This window comes from Lissotriton helveticus, chromosome 2_2 (assembly GCF_964261635.1).
Source record: "Lissotriton helveticus chromosome 2_2, aLisHel1.1, whole genome shotgun sequence".
Taxonomy (NCBI): Eukaryota; Metazoa; Chordata; class Amphibia; order Caudata; family Salamandridae; genus Lissotriton; species Lissotriton helveticus.
In genome coordinates this window covers 29,299,634-29,324,145 of record NC_136060.1, presented here as the reverse complement: position 1 = coordinate 29,324,145, position 24,512 = coordinate 29,299,634, and the positions used below count along the sequence as shown (strand labels likewise).

The 24,512-nt window shown below is 43.1% G+C and overlaps 1 protein-coding gene across 3 annotated transcripts in view; it reads left to right on the top strand.

Moving 5' to 3' along the window:
* Window positions 1–24,512, top strand: part of CASP3 (caspase 3) — a 350,335-nt gene that overhangs the window by 183,404 nt on the left and 142,419 nt on the right. For all 3 annotated transcript variants that reach the window (XM_078678016.1, XM_078678014.1, XM_078678015.1), the window contains exon 2: window positions 17,892–17,985. In XM_078678016.1, coding sequence (XP_078534142.1) covers window positions 17,909–17,985 — 77 coding nt within the window. In that variant the 5' untranslated portion in view covers window positions 17,892–17,908. The remainder of the gene's footprint in view (window positions 1–17,891; window positions 17,986–24,512) is intronic.

Below are 24,512 nucleotides of genomic sequence, written 5' to 3'. Positions count from 1 at the left end.
AGGGAATTGGGATGGACGCGGGGATCGGGTGGTCTGGGAATAGGAACAGGAATTCGCCCCCCGCTCAATCACTGGGATGGTGTGGTCCACCACTAGCCAACAGGTACGAATGTCTAGATTGGGTGGACTGACCATTAGCATCCGCCACTATTATCGAACAAAGAAGTCCCCCATACTTACCTATCACGTCATTTGTCCTCTTCCCTACAGTTACCTCCCCTCTGTATGGCGATGCACTGCGACACTTGCCTAGTCCTCAGATAGTTGGGGAGGAGGACCCAGAGCCCGCAGTGAAGGTAGCTAGCGATCACGCAAGGGTGGGGGAAGTGGCAGATCCAAAGCCTATTGAACATGCACCGGCCCTGTACCCTGATCGAGGCCGCACATGTGGGAAGGACCGAGCCCAAAAAGTTAATAGACGGGTAAACGTGGGGACGGGGCCTCTAAGGGAGGGCGCGCCTAATAATAATAACGGTGTGTCAGTGGGGGTAATGGCGGCTAATCCGTCCATCAACCCCGCACCCCTCAAACTAACACATCTGAGGCTAATCTGGTGGAATGTAGCCGGCCTAGCTAATAAGCTGGACTCACAAGACTGGGCTACTTATATCGAGACTGGGGATGTTTGTATGTTTCAGGAGACCTGGGCAAGGGAAGAATATAATCAGCAGGGTTACCTGTCATTTTCCATCCCGGCCAGGTGGGAGGGTAAGGGCCGCCCCTCTGGTGGACTTACAACTTGGGTGGCATCTCATCTTGGGTGCCAGGCTTCACGCATACCGGTGCCATCGGATGACATTTTAGTGGTCCTATTGGCATGGCCAAATCTAGCGAAACTTGCCTTGATAAACATCTACTCTAGGCCAGTGGGGGTTTCGCGAGAATCTCCCACCATAGGCGAGCTTTCAGCTTATTTATGTGAAATCCCAAGGGGCACCCCCTATGTAGTTGGAGGGGACTTACATTCTCATTTTGAGCCACTGGCTGGCCTTCTAGAGGGATTTCCCATGGAAGAAGAGCTCAGGTGGTCAGTACCCTCTGTAGTAGCACCTCCCCCGAAGGCATGGACACCTCTAGCACTCCAGATTACTGCCCTAACTTTAAAGCATGGAATCAGAGCCTGCAATGGGCGTATTAAGTCTGATATACCAAGCAAACCCACGTACAAAAGAGTGGGAAGAGAGTCCCGCTTGGACTACGCCCTTGTACAGCTAGCGAACTGGTCATCCATTCTTGATTTTAGGGTTACCGAAAGACTAGATAGTGATCACAATGCCCTAGAACTAGATCTTATCCACCCTGGTATGGAAGCCTCTATCCCAAGTAAGGAGGAGAATAAACCTGAACTTCTACTGGGTAACAACAGGAGAAGAATCGGGTGGGAAAAATTAGTCAAGAGCCAAGAGAAACTCCCGAGGCTCTACGCAGGATTAATTCCAATCTTGGAAAAAGTGGGAGATTTAGCCAATGATGTGGGCAATAAAGATTCCCATAATAAATTATATCAGGCCCATGAGGACCTTATAAAGGGAGCGGCATGTGAGCTCTTCAGTAAGGTACAGAATTCTAGGAGGGGGCAACAACATAAATTCTCATGGTACAGTGCAGCCTGCAGGAAGGCAAAGGGAGAACTTCTTAGAAGCATCAAGGAGGGAATAGGTGGAGAGAAGTTACGTGAAAATAGGCGGGCATACAAAAAATTAGTTGCTCATGCTAAAACTGAATGGGAGGAGGGCCAGTGGGAGGAGCTTACCAGCTCCCTCGCAATAAGGGACTACCGAATGTTTTGGCGGGTAGTAAAGGGGGGATCGGGGAGCCTCCACTCGGCAATAGAGCCAAATATTGCAGCAGGGGTGTGGCAGGCACATTTCCAGTCACTTTATAGTTCAGAGCTGGGAGAAACCCCCATTACATTCGGTAATGGACTGGCTGAGTTTGGCGGGGACTTTATCACAGTAGGGGAGGTAAAGGCAGCAATTGCGGGACTGGCATCGGGCAAGGCGCCAGGATTGGACGGTCTCCCTGGGGACCTGTTCAAGCAGGAGCCCGATGTTTGGGCCCCCTACCTTGCTATTATATTTAATGCAGTCCTGCATGGCATGGAAATCCCGAGTACTTGGCTGGGGGCAGAGGTGGTTCCTATATTCAAGAAGGGCTCGCCTCTGCTCCCAGCCAACTACAGGCCAATTAGTCTAATTGACGTGCCCCAGAAGCTTTTTCGTAGGATACTATTGAACCGTCTCCAGGATTGGGTGGAGGAAACTGGCGCCCTTAGCCCATACCAGGCGGGCTTTAGGAAGGGAGTTTCCACAGTGGACCAGGTCTTTCGTCTGAATATTATCTACTGGAGGACGGCGATATTCGAAGGCGGCAGCTTGTACACTGTATTTGTGGACTTGCGGGCCGCCTTCGACCTGGTGCCTAGAGGGAAACTCTGGAGTGTTCTGGCCGAGATGGGGGTCCCCCCCGGACATTCTGGTAATCTTACAGAGACTGCACCAAAACAACTATGCCCGGGTTAGGTGCGGGAAGCTTGGGGAACTAACGGATAGATTCCCCGTTGGCAGAGGGGTGAGGAGGGGTTGTGTACTGGCACCGACCCTGTTTTGCCTCTTTGTCAACGGGGTAATCGCTCATCTCAATAGCACTGAATATACTGATGCCCCTAAACTGAACAGGCTGGAGAGGGTCCTGGATGGTATGACTCCTGGGCTGACCAGGAAGCTATTTCTCCAATGGAGATATGGCACACTGCCTTTGCGGTAATACACCAGCTCCTGGTCAACACCGCCCTCCACCAAGCAATGCCCGGCATGCACTTGTGCTGAGGAAAGCGACCTACATGTGGTCTTGTTCTGTCCAACTTATAAGGCCGCCAGGAAATATTGGCTTTTACCCCTTATCAGAAACTTTGGTTGTAGGCAAAACCTCCCGATGTATAGAATTTTAAAAACTGATGTCTCGGGACCAACGGTGTTTGCACTAGCCAAATTCCTTACAAGTGTCTGGCATACCCGCACCCGTATTTTAAAGTCGCAGCTGATTACTGAAGTATAAGAATATGAATTTTAATGTATGACCTTTTATCTATTGTCACTTAAGAAGTACTATTTTTTTTTTTTTATGGTGGAAAGGTTTTATATTGTATTATATGTGTTTTATTGTATATCTTTGATGGTCAAATTGGCCGAAATAAAGATTGAAAATAGAAATAGATTGTATTATTTGTGTCCTTCCGCTCATGTTTAATCACTCTACCAGAGTTTGTCTTTTTCAGCTGGATCTCTTGTGTACTTCTCTCCCTCCATGTTGCCTCCTGGTCCCCCTCCGTAATAAACAAACAAAAACAAGCATTTACAATGCAACGGTTTCGCCTTTCAAAAAGTTAGAGCTATTGACAATCTCCATGACAATTTTTTTTTTTTATGTTTGAAAACTGATGAGTAAATGTCATTGTTGCCTGTAATTAATTTAAAAACGTGTCCGACACTGAGGTTCTAAAATGCGGTACATTCCCCCAAAAGTAAACGAACAGCAGTTTCGATGAAAACAGCAAGTCTCCGAACTGTGATAAAGATGGCGGTTGCCTGTAATTAATTTAAAAACGTGTCCGACACTGATGTTCTAAAATGCGGTACATTCCCCCAAAAGTAAACGAACAGCAGTTTCGATGAAAACAGCAAGTCTCCGAACTGTGATAAAGATGGCGATTGCCTGTAATTAATTTAAAAACGTGTCCGACACTGATGTTCTAAAATGCGGTACATTCCCCCAAAAGTAAACGAACAGCAGTTTCGATGAAAACAGCAAGTCTTCAATGTAATAAACACTAAACTAATATGTACACAACAGCCAGGCACTACGGGAATAAACATGGCTTACCTCTAAGACGCGTAATGATACCGGGCAAAGGAATACATGCACGACGGGAAACGGAGACGACAGCCAGGCACGACGGGACACAGAAAGCCTAAAAAACATTAAAAGAAGAGTCAAAATAGCTTAACTCTAAAAAAAAAAAAAAAAGTTACTAAAAATAAATTATAAACACGTTTTACCTCTAAGACGCGTAATAAACACCAAAACGAAATGCCGTGACGAAAAAAGGGGCGGGTGATGAAAAAAAGGGGGCGGGGCTTAAAAAAAGGCATGGGAACGCCCCCGATTCGCGTCCTGAGAGGGAAAGAGTGACGACAACAATGTCTTCCAATGGCTAGCCTCCATTTATGGAGCTAGCCAATGGTAGACAAAGGCGGGACATAGCCACATAGTGTAGATCAACAGATTTCGCCTGCGCGAACGCTGCTGCGCAGCGGACGCCAGGCGAAACCTAAAAATGTGTCATTTACAATACCAATAGCTCAAACTTTCTTAATGCGAGACCTATTGCATTGCAAATGCTTGTTTAGATTCTTTTTATGAGGAAATTGATCATATCCACCAACTGTGATGTTTTTTAATTGTTTTTACCTTGCTATGGTCATACAATTGATCGAATAAAATTTTACTTACTTTAACCTTTGTTTGTTTTTATATATTAGTTGTGTGGTAAAGAACCGCATAGTAATAAAACACGTTGTAAAGGTCAAAGTTGTGTATTACACACAGAAAATGCATTCATGGCAACAACTGATACTCCATGGCACCGGACGCAGCACTGAATGAAATACTGGTGAGAGAGGGAGCTTAAAAAATAGCTGTCTTGCAGGAGTAGATTTTTTGACGTGGGAGCTCCTGACTTAGAAAAAAAACTATGACTAGCTTCCGGAGAGGGGTATATGAAACTGATTGGGGTCCCATATTGGCCAATTTATTTAAAGAGTATAGAAAAGTAACAGGTCCAAGATATCTCAGACCTCTCCGTTTGATTTCAGGAGATGTAATCAAATGTAACTGCAAGCAAGACAAGCGCCTAGGAGGAAAACACTGGCAGAATAAGATGCCACCCAAAGCTAGATGCTTTGTAGGGGAGGGGTGATATATTGGAGTGGGAGCGGATTTGTTACTTTGTGTTTTTTCTAAGGCTTTTTGTTCTCTTCTCTGTACTATCGCTTTTGTGCTTCAGTAATTTGCAGGTAAACCCTGAAGTACCTCTCGCCTTCCTACGGGTGCAGGCGAGAGTAGGTGCAAACTTAATTTAGTAAAATTTTAAAAAAAGTGACATTTTAACAAAGAAGTGACCCGCTATATATCTGCGGAAAATAGGTTAAGAGGGCCTCGCCATAAACTTGTAACTGACCCCACACATCCAAAATGTCTTTGACAGCCCTGATAAAAGAAGATACCCTCTATACATTAAAACCTACTCTAAGTAGTAAGATACAAGAGACAGAGAGAATAAGAGAAAACAAAGAAACCGCATGTTGTTTTAATTTACAATTTGTTTTGTTCTGATAACAGGTCAATTTTAAAGGGGCCGCTGCGATAAAATGACCATGCAGGTGTGTACCATTTATCGCTTATGGCTACAACGTCCGTCATAAGGCCTTGCATGGCACATTTAGTTTTCCCATTTACTTTAAGTTGTGTTGACACGAGCTAACAAATCCGTTTAAAACCAGCTCGTGTTCCATATAAGCTGCCAAGGGTTCCTGAAGCATGAAATGCAATCGAGCAACTGGCGGGACTCAGGAGGCAATCCGCTTTCCAAACATTCGCGGAGATGTGGAAATGATGTTTTGTTTGACAGCTGTTTGCATGTCGGAGAAGTGTGTGGTTGAACTTCCAGTCTTCAAATGACCGCCCACTGTGGAGTCAAGACCGATTTACATAATTGCTATCTTTAGTGGTTCGGGAAACAGGAGATGGGCTGAAATTGTCTGGGGTGAGTCAACAAAAAGAAAGAAACTTTGTTAACCTTCGTAAAAGTTTATAGTTAGTTAACACATGAGAAATAATTTTCTAAAAAAATCTTTAAAAGAAAGGAAGTGGTGGCAACATGTATGGTGTGCTAGCAAATATATAAAGGGGTACAACCAGAAATAAATGTCTGTGCACAAACAAACCAGCGTAAGCAAAGACTGAGAGAAAATTCACACGAATTAATTGCAAGTATTTGCAGTGCTACTTCTATTTTTCCATTTCAAGTCCTGAGTATTTGACTAAATTAAGACTGCATCTTTGGCTAGCAGCAAAGAGGCTAGCACTGCTTAAGATGCAACTATTTTGAAATTTAAGTGCGATTCTGTTTAAGTACTTGCTGAAATTGGGGAACTCTGTATTCTGGGAAGCACACAGAACGGAAATGCCAACTATGTGCTTAAATGAGGCAGACATTAAACACGGGACAAGCATCAAAAAATAGAATAATGCGATCAGAAACATCCTAAACGTAGACAGTGCAATAGGACTTACATATCAGTTTTGAGCATACGTTTCTGTCCTATGCTAATTGGCTTTGTGCCTTTGAGCTCTGGAGCACCCGAGTAACACACCAGACCTACAAGACGATTATTTATTTGTTATTTGCAGTTTTATATAGCGCTAACTCGACCAGACGTTAATGGAGCGCTTTACATGAGCACCAGTTACGTAACACAAGGAAGGACACATTCATTTATTTTGGGGGGCGAAGGGGGGAGGAGGTAGGCGCGGGGAGATTAAGTGATTTGCCCAGAATCACAGGCTGCTCAGGCGACGCCGAGACTCGAAACTGTTTCCCCAGCTCCAAAGTCGCCAGAATGTTATATTTGATGAATTACCTGTATACACAGCTTATCTGTTAATTTCCATTCTAAACAATTGTATGTATTTTTTTAAACGTTTGTTATTGTGTGGCGCTCCGAATGAATAAGTGGCAATATTGCCTGGAGGCTGGAACACGCTTTCATGGACAGTCTTGGGGAGCGGAAGAGCCGAGGGAAATAGAAGTGGAGTGGGTGGGTGTGATGGAGAGAACGGGGCCAGGAAGCTGACAGAGCAGGGATTGCTGCGAAGTACTCCGAGGAGGCCGGTGGAATGAGAGATCTTAGAGATAACTCTTTAGAGATAAGTCTTTTTACAATTTCGTCTTCTCTCTCCTTCATCCAGTGTGGAATGTCAGGCCTTATGACTTTCCACTCTGAAGTACCGGAGCACACTCGCCATCTGTCATTTGATAGCAGATTAAATGATGGCAAAGTTGCACGTGCATAAATCAAACATTTAATGAAGATTTTAATTTGAACTGTCAACAAAGCTGCTTGAAAAACTGTTGGCTACATAATTCATTGTTTTGGTTGCCAGAAAATTGGTACTAACTGACTGCTCGGAAGTAAATCTGATTGTAAAAGAAATTGTATCAATGAGGTATTTACCTACTACGGGAGAGGATGCTGCTCTCGATTCTGGAAACGAGGAACCAAATTCGAGTCGCCTCAACATCCTGTGATTCTGGGCAAATCACGTAATCTTCCCAGGCCTAAAAAAACAGTGAATGTGATTTTGTGTAATTTAAATGGTGCTCATGTAAAGGGCTCCAATACATTCGGGTTCACTTAACGCCATATACAAATGCAAACAAGTCAGGTCCCTGGTCGGCCAGCCAATCACAGCGCGGCCCGGGGAATGACATCACGGGGGTGTCCCGGGCCAGCAGCCAATGACAGCGCGGCCCGGGACAAAGGGGCGGGACTTAAAAAAAGTCCCAGAAACGCCCCCGAATCGCGTTTTCACCAGAAAGCGTGATTGACAGCCTCTGTCTCCCAATGGCTAGCCTCCATTTATGGAGCTAGCCAATGGGAGACAGAGGCGGAACCAAAGTCGATATGTAGGATCATGAGGTTTCGCCGTGGGCGGAGCAACTGCTATGCAGTTGCAACGCCCAGGGCGAAACCTAAAAAGCACTGTGACGCGGCCAGCGTTGAATGTGTCGAAATACTTTTCCTACCTTACTCTTTGTTGTCTGTATCACCACACACACACACACACACACACTCACACACACACATCCCCACACACCATCCCTCCCCTTTGTGTTACTGCTGTCCCACTAGCAATAATTTTTAAAAAGCACTATGATGGGGCCAGTGCTGGCTGCATGATTGCAATTGTTTTAAAAAATATATATACTTTCAGCCAGCTAGGGTATCATGTGGTGTTTTGGTACATAGGACAAATTTTAATGTCACCGGCCTAATGTATTAAAGAAAATCCTACATAAAAAAAAATACAAACCTGTATAGTCCCATGGGCTTTGGTGCAGCTCCTCTTCATCATTCGGTTTCTTCATCTGCCATTCACATTTTACTTCTACAAGCACAGCGTACTTTAAATGGCAGTAGGCCAGCCCACTTCAACCATGCACTCACACTGTGTGTGTTGGCATTTTGGTAAATCACATGTGCCCATTCTCCTATAGGAAAAGGGCACATTCGTGGTGCCAGGTCAGGTGGGCCAGTACTTTAGGTTGCCAGTTCTGTTTTTTCCACCCACAATCTTTAATGTTTTTTTCCACCCACAATCTTTAATGTTTTTATCATCGTATTTTAAATTATATCTTTATGTTCGAGTCATTCTATGTCAATAGTACCTTTTTAATTGCACCTGTAAAAATGATTTTCCTTTTTTGTGCGTACCTACTCCGAGTAAACCAGTCTGCTAGGCAGTACGGTAGTGCAATAGCTAATTTTATTATTGTAATTAAAATATTTTATTAGAAGCTTAGTGCCACCACATTTGTGTGGCGGGCTGTTTTTTTTTATTTGTGTGGCATATGCTTTTAGTAAAAATATTTACCTTCACACTAGTTTGCCAATGCCGTAGTTATTTGGATATGGCAGTGCTTGGTGATCATGACTTTATTTTGCCAGTTTGTGCTTATCAGCGGTTACTGCTTCTACCAAGAGTCGTGAAATGCATAGAGACGGTTCTATTTCTAGTCCTTAAATTAAGTGGGGGTGGGGGGGGTTCCGTGTGCGCACCCTAGAACTTAAAAAAATATATATATTTAAACAAGCACCAGCGAATCTCCCATCTTTTCTTCCCCGGAGACTGCTGCTCAGTAAAATCAGTAAAACCAGGAGAGCAGCGTCTACCGAGTACATGAGGTAACTATCCCTTGGCACGTGTATTCTTAGAAATGCTGATCTCACCCCTTTATGAAACGACGACGATGACCTCATCCTTGGGAAGCCTTGCATTGTAGGCTCGCCACGTGGGATGCAGCTCTGTTTTGGCCGGAAACCGCGTTGGAGGAGTCACGGTTCGCAGCATGACTCTTTTTGGGTACTGTCGCGTACCGTTATTACAACAAACAACAAAACATGTTTTTAACGGTGAAGGGTGTTGAAATGGCTGGGGCGGGTTGGTCAGGAGACGGAGACACTGCTGAATCCTGGGGGAGAGGAAGCTGCTTTCAGTGCTGGGTGGTAATGACTGGCTCCACCTGAGGCATCCACACACCGAGCCGCACCCCACTGCTGAACAGGCACACAAATAACGTGAGTGCAGGTGCAGAGAAAGACTGTTTCTGGGTATGTAGGCGGAACCCAATTGGAATGTGTCGCTACTTTCTGGTCAGAAGTAAAACTGCTGCAACTGTTATTATTTTGGTCAACCTTTTTGGAAGATTATGCTTTAAAATGAAACGTCTACCCTGACCGTATAGAAACCCGGAGTTTAACATGATTACTCTGCTCTGTGAACGTATATTACTTGAAACCAATAGGTGGCCAAATGCTCTAGTGTTTCGCGTCTCTTGCTTCGTGTTTTGTAAAAATTCGCAAAAAATATCAAATTAAATATTTGGTGCCATTTAAAATATGTTTGCCACTGGTAGGAGGCATCCTAATCTAATGGTTTTCTCTGTGACAATATTAGAATTTTTCTTTTTACATCTTTCTGTACAACCATTTCACTTTCTGTTTTTTACAACTTTTTATTGGTTTTGAGCAAACCCAGACATGAAATGCATAACCGCGCACTATAGGTACATTGCTATTGAATGGGAGTTCATTGGCACCTTCCATCTCCATGTCATGTCCACATAGACCAAAGACTTATGGAAATTATGTGGTCCATTGGCATCATCTCTTAACATGCTTCTGTACCACTGATTGCCGAACTCCCCTCAAATGTAGGCTTCTCCATACCATGTGGAGCAGATCTGCATTGATTACGTGGCAATGCGGGCAGTCAACATCTGTGCGATTGTAATATTTATTGTTCTTCGCTGGAGTGAGATATGCTCTCTGTGTTATAAAGTATTGTATCATGCTAAAACGCATGTTACGCGGAACACTATTTGGTCCTTCCAGCACTTTGTCCCGTTCAGAATCCAAAAAGGGACGCTGAAGGTCTCTCTCCCAACTCATACGTAAGGGAAGTAGCGTAATCGCTGTGTGATGACTAAGGAAGATGGTGAACGACCTAATTAGGTGACATCCCAGCCACATGACATGCAAGTATTGAATAGTGTTGGGGGCTCTCTTGACCTGTCACCCCAATGTTAGTTCAATGCTGATATTAATGTGTGGTGTATGAGGAACTGTCCTGGTTGAAGTCCATTACTCTCTGCTAGGGAGGCAAACAACATAAGACTGCCTTCATGGTATAAATCACCTGTGTCATAAATCCCGGGCTCCTTCAAGTGTCTCAGTTCATGGGTCGTGATAGTCGTAGTTCCTCTGGATATACCCATCAATGGTAGTGCAGGGGCGTATGGTTTTGTGTCTCTTGTAATCAACACGCTTCTGCTATAGCATCTGTAAGCTACATTAAGCAGTAATTGCGTTGGAGCTCTCTGCCTGGTACATGGGTGGAATAATGTGAGAAGAGCTTGATGAGATGAGGGCGGTGAGTATGTTGCCGTGTCCGATAGGTAGCGCTCGGAGAACCACAGAGCCACCCATTGCAGTTGTGCTGCAAGATAGTATTGTTCTAAATTGGGTAACGCAAGCCCTCCCTGATTTGCCAAGAAGTTGAGTTTCCGGAGGGCAACTCTACTGCGGGATGTTCCCCAGATGAATCCCCTCATCACTCCCTCTAGAGTTTGGAAAAAAGCTGGAGATATGTATAGGGGTAGGTTGATTAATAAAAAAAAAAAAAAAGGATACAGGAGCCACGGCAAAACCGCCATTTTAACCAGGGCCACTCAGCCCATAACCGTCAGAGGAAGTGCGCTCCAAACGATATTTGGGAGCGAATCAAATTCACCACCCTTCCTAAGTTACCAATCGAGCAAGTCGTCCTGTTGATGGTAAACTCAGACCCCCAGCTAGCGTAAGGTATCAGTCGGTCACTCTATGCTATCATCATTGAGTGTTTATTGTGGTTTGGGACATGTCTTGTCAAATGGATATAGGCAGGACTTGCCTGCGTTTACTTTTAACCCAGGCAGGACCGCAAAGTCTCCCAGGATGTGTGTGCCACCATCTCCGGGATTGAGTGTTCGTCTTTGAGATATAAGAGGAGATCATTCGCATGTAGAGAGATTGTATGCACGCCATCACCTAGCAGACTAATTATTTCATGTTACGATTTGAAGTTAGTTATGTCGTTAAGATAAGAATCACATCAGTGGGTTTGATTAATTCTTTGCCTAGGTTTCTCGTCTACTCCTTGCCACTAGTGGGCTCTTTTCCTTCTTACAATGACGGCATGAAATGGACTAGTGAAATTCTTTTAATGGCTTGTCAAAAGCAAACTTAAGAAGAATTTATATAAGCCTCTGATTTCTGGCACTAGATGCCCAATCTGAAAAAATAATCAGACTTAATGAAGTATAAATGCCTAGGACTGGTCCAAGTATTTGCTTGCTCTAAGCAATTAAGGGCAATATCTTCCTACACCTCACAGTGGAAATTGAAGGAAAATACTAAAGTCTGTGATGAATACACTCGGTATCAACAATGTAACAAATATATAAAAGACATTCATAGTTGTAGAAAATAGCGAAATTGTGACTCACATTCAGACTCTTCCAAATATTTGTCATTTTGTATTTTCAGCTTTAACATTAAACCAGCTCAAAGTACCATAAAATGAAACCGAAAGAATAAAAAATGGTGGAAGGAATGTGGTTAATTCAAACCCATGCATGGCTAATTTTCACTTTTTACTGGTGAAACAAGATCAAATTGACGAAATTGTGCATCACTTACCATTCACTTAGCTCGTGTTTAAGGAACACAGGAAAGTAATTAAAACTCTGAAATATAAATTGTACTCTGATCCTTTGAGAACATGAGATGGCAGGTCAGTTGTCGAATAGCCCAAGTACAGAATTTCTAAGAAAAAACCTTGAAGTGTCCATCTAGAAAAGACTGGGAAAACTGATTACATGAGCTTTCGCTATGACAACATTCCATTCTTTTCTGACTTCTATGGTCACAGCAATAAGCTTCCTGAAGTTACCTGGTACCAAGGCACCATATTATGTGCAACACCTAAAACATAAGGTAAAGAAACACTTATGCCATAGTCTTTCTTACTTATGACCGAAGACGCCTGCACCTTTCCTTTATCTTTTTATTTAACATGGGATATTCAGGGAAACACAATGCATAGATTGCAAAAACTCACACAGATACCAAGGATACCTTCATGATTTAAACCTGTTTCTTACTGCAACATTTATTTCTAGAGCTCAGATTCTCAAATGCTGCAAGTGGCGGGAGCCAACATGGAGCAGGAAAGAGTGATTGACTAAACTCCTAACTGCCAACATCGGGATCCTAAGGGATTGTGATAGTCTACTCTAAGTCCACTATGGATTTGCAGACATTTTTTTATAGCTCTGCTTTCGGGGTCCAACGTGAGTGAAGAAAAGAAACCATTGTGTACTCTTGGTAAGACTGTCTGGATAACGAGGAGGGACCAAGAAAAGCCGCATCATTGTCTCTGTAATGTGCTTTCCCGACAGAAAGAGTGGTTTCCTCTATACCGCACAGATGTCTCCTTACTCTCTAGAAGTATATGATCTGTTGAGGCTAGTTGATGATTGTTTTTCAGCCATCACTTGATCTCCACTAATATTTGATGATTTGTAGGAACATATACATGATAGCCTGAAATACCTCCTCAGTGTCATCATGCTCATTCATTTTGATGCAATGACTTTTACCAGCACCTTTGTAGAAAAACTTGCCTTTATCACTTCATAGACCTCAGCTTGCTCTCAACTCTAAATTCTACAGTGACAAGTTCAAAATAATGGCTCTCATGTTAGATTTGCCTGAACTTCAGAATAATGAAAGTGGAAGCGAGGGGTCGTTTTGCAAAACGTAGTATCAAAGAGCATAGTTTTTTAATTTTTTTAAAAATATCTTTTTATTAAACAAAAACAAACAAAACAATACGTAAAAGCATCAGGTGAGCAAGTCGTAGCAGTTTTTTGGTTTTAATTTTGATGTAGGTTGGTGAGCATTAGAAGTTTGGGATATTTTCATTCGTTTTGAATGTTGCTCCAAGATTATTTTGTTTCTACTTGTCTGCTACCACAAATAATAAATTATCCGAGGTCTCTGTGATTAACCTGACTCGGCCATCCAGTTTAGTGGTTCCTCTGTTTTGTATCATCATAAAAACTATAGGTGTCCATTGTAGCTGGGGATCTTTTTGTAAATCAACGTAAGAGTTTGCTTTCACAATTCGAGACCTGTCTGGGGATTTCCACATAATCTGTAACTATTAAGTGTTGAATTTAGTCTCTTACTCCAGCCATAAAGGAGGTGCCGATTCAGTTTTTTCCTTTTTAAAGTTTCTCCTTTAGTTAAAGCAGTGTACTGATTAACTTTGGCCTCCAGAGAGTTCGCACATCTAATCCTTAGGTCATTATGGCAGATTTTGAGAAGAGGAAAAATGTCAGGAATGAAAAGATGGCTACGGGCTGAGCAATCTGAGTCATATCAACAGTTCACTTCTAGTAAATATGAAATGGCAGTCATTAGACTACTGAGAATCCCTTTTTAAGTGTCCTGCCATACAGTTACTATGCATTGCAGTTGTCATACTTTTCACCTCGTATGTACCCAGGAAGGATTGTGTAGCCTCCAGTTAAGTCAACAGATTAACTATTTTTGTACTACCTCAAGAGTTTGACTCTCTTGTTAAATAGTTCTTCCCAGAATTTAATTTCGATAGGCAGGTGTGCACCAATTCACAACTTACATTTCATGAAGTTGCCTATACCGCATAACTTTGCCTATGCACAGAGTTTACCGACATACGTTTTTACAGGTGATTTTCCCTAGTGATGTATTTTTCTGGGATATTTTGTCTCGAACCCCTACTTTTTGCACAGCTTTATACCTACTTACTTTATTTTAATAGTTCAATTTTGTGTAGTTGATGAATAAAAAAAAGTACTCGCATGACAGAAGGTGACATTGACAATTTCTAACTCCTGATTGGGGATTGAAACCTGAATCTTTGCCCCTGGCTAAAGTTTTCAGGCTTATTGTAAATCTCGTCTGTTCTCTGAACTTATTTGGGAGAAACATTTTTTCCCATACCTGAAATATTCTGAGATATGGTTCCTGCTACTGCTCTGTCTGTTGCTTTTGTTCTTGAGGCTTTCTAATGTTTTTTCCTCTTCCTTACAATTGGATCTCAAGGATTAGGGCTTATTAAATGACTGATTTCTCTGCTTTCTGATTTGATAAGGAAGCAGTGTTGTTACTATGTTTTACTAATAATATCAAGGCTCTATTCATATAGCCATTATAATTGCATTTTATTTTACACCTCATCACGAGGTACAAGAATACGTCCATTATCTGTTTTATTGGAGTCCTCTTTCCTGATGCTTAGATTTTCCTGAACTTTAATTCTCAATAAAATATTTTGTAATTAAAAGATCAATGCCCTTCAGCAATCACGAATTACGTATTTTATGAAGGGGCTCTGCATGTCCTCATTCAGGTTGCCACCTTCACTCACTGCCTCTGGATCATTTTCTCAGTTTCATTATGTGCCTCAACCATCACTTCAGGATAGGACTTTTCCCAATGTTAGTAAGTGACAGTCTTTCTGTCATGTACTCAAATGCATTTCTGTCGGCAATTTCAGGCATTGTTCCTTCTAAAGTCCCTAATGATGTCTGTTTAGGTTGTTACATGATTATGGTCTCTAAACCATTGCATCTTTTCCTCCTCCATTAAGTCTACTATGTTTTTTTGAGTATCCTCTGTGTTCGTGTCTACCACCACTGTGCCTTTGATTAATATCTTGAATCCTTGGTTCTTGCTTTAATGTCTTAACTGATGCCTTGCTCGTGGGGCTGTTCATGTATGTACTTGTGCCCCCCACAGAGAAGTACATCATAGATGCACTGATATTACAATATTTAACCTTACTCCACATGGCCATGCTGTAATGCTCCTCGTCTTTTTGAAAGGCTTGTGCCGATGCTTCTGCCATAGTCTTCCCCATCTGAGGCGAGTTGTGCAGTCAAGCTAGATCCTTAGCACCAAATCCGCTGTTAGCAACAGCCCACTTACAGCTTCTGTTTAGCTTATATTGGGACTCTTTGAACCGGGCCTGGGCAGGAGCTAAGTCTGTCTTGATTCTTACTTAGTTACTGGGCTTTTACTAGTTTCCCCCTTGTTATCAACATTCATTCACAACTAGAATAGTACAGAGTTCAGAAATGTTTGTTCAGCATCACCCTATTCCCTTTGACATCATCATGCCTTTCTCTTCCTTTGGTGCCCCTAGTTGTCATACATTCTGCCAACAAAGTGTCAACAACTTGAAAATACTACAGTACTTAGTTAAGTTATTGTTTTGGAGTTTAGAGTATTCGTATAGATGTGTCTTTTGTATTCGGTGGAGCATAGCGGGTGACTTGAATGCCATTCAGATTAAATAATACCCAGCATTATTTAATTGCCTTATTAAATTAATACCACAAGCGAATTCGACATAGACTCACAACATCTGTTGTATTTCAAAAGCTTGTAGATATATGAGGGAATTCTTCAGCAGAGGTTGTCTACTGTAAAAACAACAAGGTGTTATAATGATTGAGTTGATCTCTGCAACTGCCGATCTCTCAGGGTCACATTCCAGGCCATTGCTTTTTCACCCACTGTGCCGCTATTGACACAGACCCATCTTATGCAAACCAGTCTTGGTCCTGCTCCAATGGAACACTCTAGCCTGAACTGCCAGTCCAGGTCCCCGCAGATGGGAACACCAGCAACCCAGACCAGTTTCAACCTACTTGGTTCTCACCAATAAGGTATTGCTTGACTCCTATGGCACAGTGCGCATGGATCCTGCGTCTGGGCATATTCATGGCACTTGGGGCATCTGCTACAAGAATAACAAGGTGATGGAAGAAAGGCTTGAGTTAAACTCAGCCAGTGGTGATCGTGCCAGGCTGTATTCCAGACCTTCGGCCACTGTGCCTCTCTAGAAAGAGACCTGCATTCTGCAAATCAGCCTTGCTACTCCTTCAGTAGGAACTGTCCAGCTCAAAGGGCCAGACTGCGTCTGATCTAAGCAGGCATGGTGGGAAAAGATGATGGATTGGGATACAGCCAGAGTAATTACCAGTGGCTGACTGAGATTCTATCATTCCATCAATCACTGTTATGTTTTTCATTATGATGCCTTAAGTGCCCAGATGTGGGTCCTGTGCTACTAGGACCAAGCTGCACCCGAATGCCTGTAGTGTCCCAAATAGGCTGAAACAGGTCTTGGGTTGCTTTTGTTTTGGTTGAGGGAGGATCTGGAATGAGCTGAGATGAGCTGAGATGAGGAGATGAGATGAGATGAGATGAGGTGAAGTGAGATTAGGCACAAGTCAATTAAGTTACTGTAAGCAGGTGGAGGAGTAGATCGCAGAGCATGTCAAGCATTCGAGCACACAGTGGCGGCTCCACCGCTAAGGCAGAGGAGTGTCGCCCCTCTGCCATAAAGCAGCAAAAGAAAGGAAAAAATAACAGGAAAATAACATTCTGTTATTATTTTATTTTGTCCTCCTGCAGCAGCATCTTGCGTGAGGGGGCGGGGCTGCAGAGCAGGGGTGGAGTGGTAAAACACTTCTAAGTGCGTAATAAACCCCTCCCATCTCCAACCCCATGCTGCTTCCAGGCTGCAGCCACGACTCTGAAATACAAAGAGAGACTCAAGCATTGATTGCCTTGAGATACAATCCGATTACTTAAATATGTTAACCTTTTCTGTATTTTTCCATCTACATTTGGCGTAAATTATGAAAAAAGTTTGAATTCTTCTAGGACTACTCTCGACTGTAAGCCTTAATTCTTGTATAAATTCTTGGGAAAAATTAGTTAGCACATTATTTTTTCAGTAGATAAAATATATTTCCCTTTTGGTTAAATCCTTTCATCTGTAAGTTATGTGCACATTTTTTTCCTGCCTTTAATAGGAGTAAATACAGTCTGACCCTTGATAAAAAATTAAAATGAGGAAAGCTGCGAGCCCAGAGGCAATTAAGCTCATGTTCTTTACAGTATGGGAGAGCTGGGCAAAATACGTAGCTGCCAGAGCAGAATGTTTTTGGGGTGCATAGCGGGGGGCTTGCAAGAACTTGGTTACCTGCATGGACCATGTCCGCTTTTGGGTACACCCAGACCACCCAACTGCAATTCTAGAAGCTCAAAACCTGCCCAAGGGGCAATCCTCCAGGCACTCTCATACCACAACGGATCCTGCCCATCAGTAATTAGTGTCAGCTAATTAGAATTCATGTCTCCCTCCCAATCCACTACTTCTGTCCCCCAGCTTTCTGTGACTGCCTTCCCTGAAATTTGTGGGAGCCATAGAAGGCACTTTCAATACACCTTCCCCTTCTCCATTTCTCTCATGATAATGTCCTATCTAAGGGCGTTGTAGAGCAAAACATTTTTTTAATGCATGCCTGGATAGTCTGTATTTTTCTTTCTGAAATATTGCATTGGAACTATTGGTTATTATTTTGCATGTGTTCTTTTTTTGTTTAGGTCTTTGTCAGAGAACAATGGCAGATACAACAGACTACATTAATTCAGGGGGTGATACCCCAGACGCCAGAGTTTCATCTTCAAAGGCAAACACGTAAGTGTTTAAATGAAAAAGAAAAAAAATAGAAGAGGTCATATTGTATTTGCATTTATATAGCGCTTACTACCCCTGACGAGGCGTCGAAGCGCTTTTCGGCGGGTAGCACGCTACTCCAGGATCCATAGAGGATAAGTGTTGAATTAGTATAGTGAAACATGCAAGTACATTTTAAGTGGTGTATAGGTTAGTCAGTTACTTGGATTTGGAATGATAGCAGAAGGATAGAGGAGGAAAAAAAGGTTTATATTTATATAGTGCTTGTTACCCCATATGAATGTTGAAGCGCTTTTCTGGTGAAAAGCATGCCACTCCGGAACTTATAAAGGATTAGTGTTGAAAATGAGTATGGTAAAATATGAAGTAATTTGAGTAGTGGATATGTTATTCAGTTATCTGGGTAGAGAAGGGTAGGTAGCGGGATAGTGAAGGGAAAGAGGTTTGTATTTATGTAGCGCTTGCTACCCCTCATGGGATTTTGAAGCGCAAGTAGCACGCTACTCTGGAACCCATCAGGATTAGTGTTGAATTAGTATGGTGAAACATGAAAGTAATTTTGGTGGTGGATATGTTAGTCAGTTATTTGGATTGAGAAGGGTTGGGGAGGGGTAGAAAAGAGGGAAGTGTTTAGAAAGATTTATTTGGGGGGATCGGTATAGTAAAAGAGGTTTGAGATGATGCAAGGAGGGGTAGAGTAGGAGTGATTCTAGAAAGGGTTATTTTGGGGATCATAGTAGTGGTATGGGGTTTGAGGTTAAATGAGAGAGTGGATGTAGAGGATATATTGAGCGAAGTATGGGCTGAGAAATAGGGAAGTGCATTGGAAATGCTAAATTAGAAGAAAGTGATTAATATATAGATCCATAAGTACATTGAAAGTATATAGATACATAACGGAGGTATGTATATTGGGCAGCATTTCTGGGCCTGGCCCTGGTCAGTCTCGAACAGGCTCAAACAGGCAGCTGCCCTTGTCCTCTCCACCCTTAACAGGCTCAAACAGGCAACTGCCCTTGTCCTCTCCGCCCTTAGCCTCGACGCCCAGCCTGAGACGCCCTAAGCCTGGCCTTTTATAGCCCTAGTAATCAGGTGACCCCGTCAGCCAATGGAAACCCTAGCCCTAGCCCTAACACTATCCAATCACAACACTAGCCCTAAAAATCTAGAACCAATAGGAGACCAGGACCTTACAGCCAATCTTAGCCCTAGTCCAAGCACCAAATCAGTTCGAAAACCCTAATCTCTACGTACCATAGAGCCCCTAGCCCTACCAGTAGTCCCACCCCAAGTCCAAGCAACCAATGGCACAGGATTCCCTTGTCCCTACTTCCAATAAAAAGCCTAACCCTACTCTTATTCCCACAACTAGTCCAGCAACCAATCACACCAGAAGCCCTTATCGCTACTTCCAATTAAAAGTCTAACCCCAGCCCTAGTCCCAACAACCAATAACACAGGAAACCCTAGTCCCTACTTCCAATAGAAATCCTAGCCCCAGTCCCAACCCTACATTAATTGAATCACAGACCCAAAAACCAATCCGAACACTCAAATACCCAACCAATGAGGACACTAACCCTAATCCAATAGAAACATCAGATACAACCACCAATCAGTGTACACATGTACCAACCATTAGCAGTCCATATAAGGTCCCAGCAACCTCAGACAAGGTTTGCTGGCCAGGGAGTCGAAGCTGCTTTTCCTGTTCAGGATCTCCTAGGAGACAGACAGGCTCAATCCACACTTTGGACTTCTGCAGTTAAAGGCCTCACTAACTTGAAATCTAACAATACTGTTTGAATAAAACTTTACTCCCTCTACTGGCCAAAAAACGAAGTGCACAGTCCCTAGTAAACACAGTTTAAACAGCTCACAGAAGCACCCTCTGATGTAGAATATCCCTGTTGCTAGGGGGAGGCAGGGGGGCTGGTTTCACTGGCTTGTGAACACAAAATGGTTGCTGGGGGTGCACTGTTTTAACATACAGGTCTTAGCACAGAGCAAAGCAGAAATTTGGAGGGAAAACTGAGTCATCAGCAATGAGAGGGAAAAACTACAGAGTTTGGACTGCAAATCCCACAATTCAACACGTTAAATGGGAGCAATCATGGGCAGGAAAAAACACAAGTTTAAAACACAAAACAGGTGATAAAATATCCAATCACAGGCAGGTTAAAGCTACAATTTTAAACTGTAACAACCACAGGCAAAGACAGAAATCACAGAAAGGGAAAATCGTTTTATTAAAAACTTTTGTTTTGGGGAAGAGACAGCACTAGTCTGCCTCCTTACCACTTCCTGGACTCTGCTCACTGCAATCTGGGGCACAGGGAGGCTGCAACTCACAAGATGGAGGAAAATGATTTGGGGTGCACCCAGCAAGGCCTTAAGTTCCCCTTCTCTGTGTGGAGTCCAGTAAAGTGCTGGGTTTCTGATGGCAGCTGGCTTCACCATCAGAATCTTCTAACCCGATTACCCATCTACCACAGGGCAGTTGGGTCATAGTGGCAGTTTCTACTTCCTGTTTAGAGCAAGGAAACCATTACTAGATTTCTCTGCCTGGAACTGAACATGCGAGGCATGGCAGTCTGGTTCAGGGAAAGCACTCATTGGTCATCATTCATTGAAGGAAACTCACTATGTGTCCTAGTCGCAGATTTGTTTTCTTTTTTACTTTCTTCAAGTATAAAGTCCTGCATTGGGAGTTTATTCTTGAAGAATAGGAGTCTGCTGAGAGGGCGCATCACAGTTGACATCCGTTTGGCAAAGCTTTCCTGCATTCAGTGGATGGAGCTGACAGTCGTGGCTTCACGGAAGGCAGCAAGATGTCCATATACTTTGTTAGGATGCCTAAATATAAGAGGCAGTCCTCCACCCAGTGACTGGAGGCTATAGCCTACGCTGATCCAGCAGGCTGCCCTTTAGAGTCTAAATCAGGCCCAAAGCCTTTAGTGCTCACATAAGGGCGATCATAAATACATTAATTTAATTTCAAAGATGTGAGATTTCTAGTGCTTTGTCGCCATGCATTCCCAGAGAGGAGAGCTATAGATATCAGTACGGGAAACACCCATTACAGCGATGTCAATGTATCGCGGTGCCATCGCACTGCGACTTTTACATCGCAGGGTCAGTAGCATCGCATGCATTTACTACGCCTGCTACAACGGCGCGATGACATTAGCATCGCATGCATTTACAACGCACAACGCATGCTGGAGATCACGCCAAAATAATTACATTATTAGACGTTCGAATCTGTGTCCGCGTTTTCTTTACTATCTTTTACGGTGAGAGTTTCTGCTATCCGCACTTTAACCACTATCCAATTTTCTGCGATCCACGGTGAGAGTTTCTGCGATCCACGGTGAGAGTTTCTGCGATCCACGGTGAGAGTTTCTGCGATCCACGGTGAGAGTTTCTGCGATCCACTTTGAGAGTTTCTGGGATCCACGGTGAGAGTTTCTGCGAACCAAGACCCACCTCGATTCTAGGGTTCAGTGCCTGTATTCGATTTGCGTTAAACCTCTTTTCCACCCGTTCTTATAAACAGGTTTCTGAATTGTATTCTAGCTGTAAGGTATACAAGTGGAAAATGTGGTAGGGCTCAAAGACCGCGTTGTACAGACTCGCGATTTAAAGTCTGCGAAGTAAGACGCTTGCCAATAGGAATACCGCATTAGCGGCGCTACAGCATGCGATGTAAAAAATGCCGCTGTGATACCTTGCGATGTTTTTGCCGCGTTGTAACAGCGCGCGAAGTGAACGTTTGCGATGTATCATCATACAACCATCAGTACCTGTTCAACTGCTTTGTGATCAAGTTTCTGCGGATTATGAGAATTGATATCCTCTGTTGAAGGATCACCAGAAGCTTCAGAGTAAGAAAAGTCAGAGGACACAGCTGTTGATAAACTATTAAATTAGTCTTCTGTCATGTTAAGGTTCATATCGGTTTTGCTGAGCATTATATTAAAAACAATAATAGTGCACATTCCAACAACCCTGCTCAACCTCTAGAATGCCACTCCTCCAAAGGAATGTACTCAAATAGTTAGGAAGATAGTCCCAAACTGTCCGTCCGGCAGTTGAATAAGTTCAGAATGGAGATAAAAAGAGGAAAAATAAGGATTGGAAGCTTTTAAGTGTAAGAAAAAACACACCGAGCAACAACATAGGAAGAGAACAATTGTAATTCCTCTCATTTGGACCACAACACTGGATAAGCAAATTATTGTGCGAGTCGCATAACAGATCAGTCACCGTTTAACAGGCACATAGGCTGAATCAGGTTGTGCTTCCTTCCAGGAGAAGACCTCTCAAGATGACTGCACTTGAGTAAAAACTGTGGTTTTGTCTCCTGCAGTGAATCAGAGTTTCTGGATACTTCCTGCACAGCTCGCAACTAAACGTGCTGAGTTATGGCTTCCTATTATGTTGTATTTAGACAATTGTACAACCAGATCCTTTCGTCCACGACCCGCTCAGCAGGAGGTTCCTAAGCCCCCTTGATACCCTTTTCATTTCTTCATGTTCGGCTAAACTATTTTACTGCATAGCTACAATTGCATTTATTTCTACTGCATATTTATTGTACCCTTTATTTTTTATGCCTTGATACCCATGATTAATTTCTTATATTTTGAATTGCTCATTTCAAATTGCATTGTTTTTTTTTTTTCTTCTTTTTCTCACTTAATCGTCATATGTTTTCCTTTTCCCTCTCATCCCCTTATTGTTTTCCCTCATAATACTATGTTCCTATTTTGTATTATCACCTTGTATTCCTTTTAATAAACTTATTTTTGAACTTAAAAAAGATTCTGTAAAGATGGGGACAAGGTTCTTAAATTAAACTTAAGGTAAACTTAAAAAAATGAGTTTCTGGATACCAAAAAAGATGCATTCAGATTGAGCAGCTCCTATTTAATGCTTTGTAGTTTCTGCCTCCTTTGAGTCAGCCAGCACAGGTCTGAAAAAATTAAGATTTTGTTCTCTCGAATGGAAAGATTGTTAATGTTAGTAGGAGCATAAGTTACCCTTTCCCTCTGTTATGGATTTCCCAGCTCCACAATGATTGTGTCACTGCCAAGAAAACTCTGATGAACATCTTGAGGGGATGGAAAGCACCTCTGTATCTCGATGCAGTGTGCAGTGTCACTGTCCAAGAGCACATCACTTTCCAGGAAACTGGCTGTGACCACCAAGTCTATGCCATCCGGCAAAAGTAGCAAACTTAAAAATCTGATTCTGGCTGCTCTGGTTCCCAAGATTGCAACCTCTTTTTCGCAGGGCATCATGGCTACAGTCACGCACTCTTTGAGCATGTCGTGTTGGAACAATTTTCCATGCTGCGTCTGGGTAACGGTATCCAATGCTGCCACTTAGTCTTTGAGCCCTGAGAGCCTGCTCTCTCTTCTAGCAAACTTTACTAACCTCCCTTCCAGACTGTCCTTTACCATTGATATCCTATGATCAGTGCAGTTGTTGGCATTTAACTCTTTCTCGATCTACCAAAAGGGGTTCCACTTGCATCATATGTGCCACCCACGGGTCTTCCTCTCCTTGAGGCTTGCCAGATTCAGTGTAGTATGAATGACTTTGGGCAAAACACTTTCGTCTTTCCGCTTCTTGGATTCTATTGTTCCTTGGTTTGCATAACTCAGAAAGTGGAGGTTTGAACTCTCACCTGTTTAACCTGTCATTTCCATGGTGACTAGCTACTCCATTGTTCAATGAGTGTTGTTGCGGTCATGTATCCAAAGTGGCAACAAGATACTCATACCAAGCAGCACTTTTGCATCCTTGTTCCGGTCCAGAACCTCCAGTTTTTCCTTCTGTCACACTGGGCATGCATCCGTGATCAAGGCCTGTGATACCTGTGTTCTGTGGGAAAAACTTAAATAACACAATCTGGACAGAAGCTATGCAACCTCATCCACAAATTATTGTGGCTGCCAGGGCGCTGAACTGATCACATCAGCAGCTGGGACCCCATTATGGACACTTTGCTGCAAGACCATAGGGCCCAGATCTCAGTGGAATATAAGCCTAGTGGGTCAAACTCTCAGATTTCTCCAAAAAGGTGCTCCATCGCTTCTGTTTCCTTTATTGCCACCCCGGCAGACACAACATGCCATATGTCGCCGTACCTAGACTTGGAAAGGGTGCAACACTAGAGCCTCTCTGTGAAACGTCCTCTCTGCAGCCTAGCTTGCCCTGCCTCCTCTCGTCCTTCACCTATTTTTTTTCTTTGGTAAAGGGAACCAACCACTCTAAGAAATTTTAAAAATACACCATACAAGAAGCCCATCAGCAGCAGTGGCGCTCCAGACAACAGTTCTTTTTGGGATCGGACTGCCTCTAGGGCAGTCTGGCAGTGCCCAAAGGACGGGCCTCTCTTGTTGTCTTCTGGCCTGTTTTTTGTTTCCAATTGATTTCCCTGTCATTACCACAAACATTGCCTGCAGCAAGTACATATGCACGCATTGTCCAATACCTCGCAAAACTTTTATATAGAG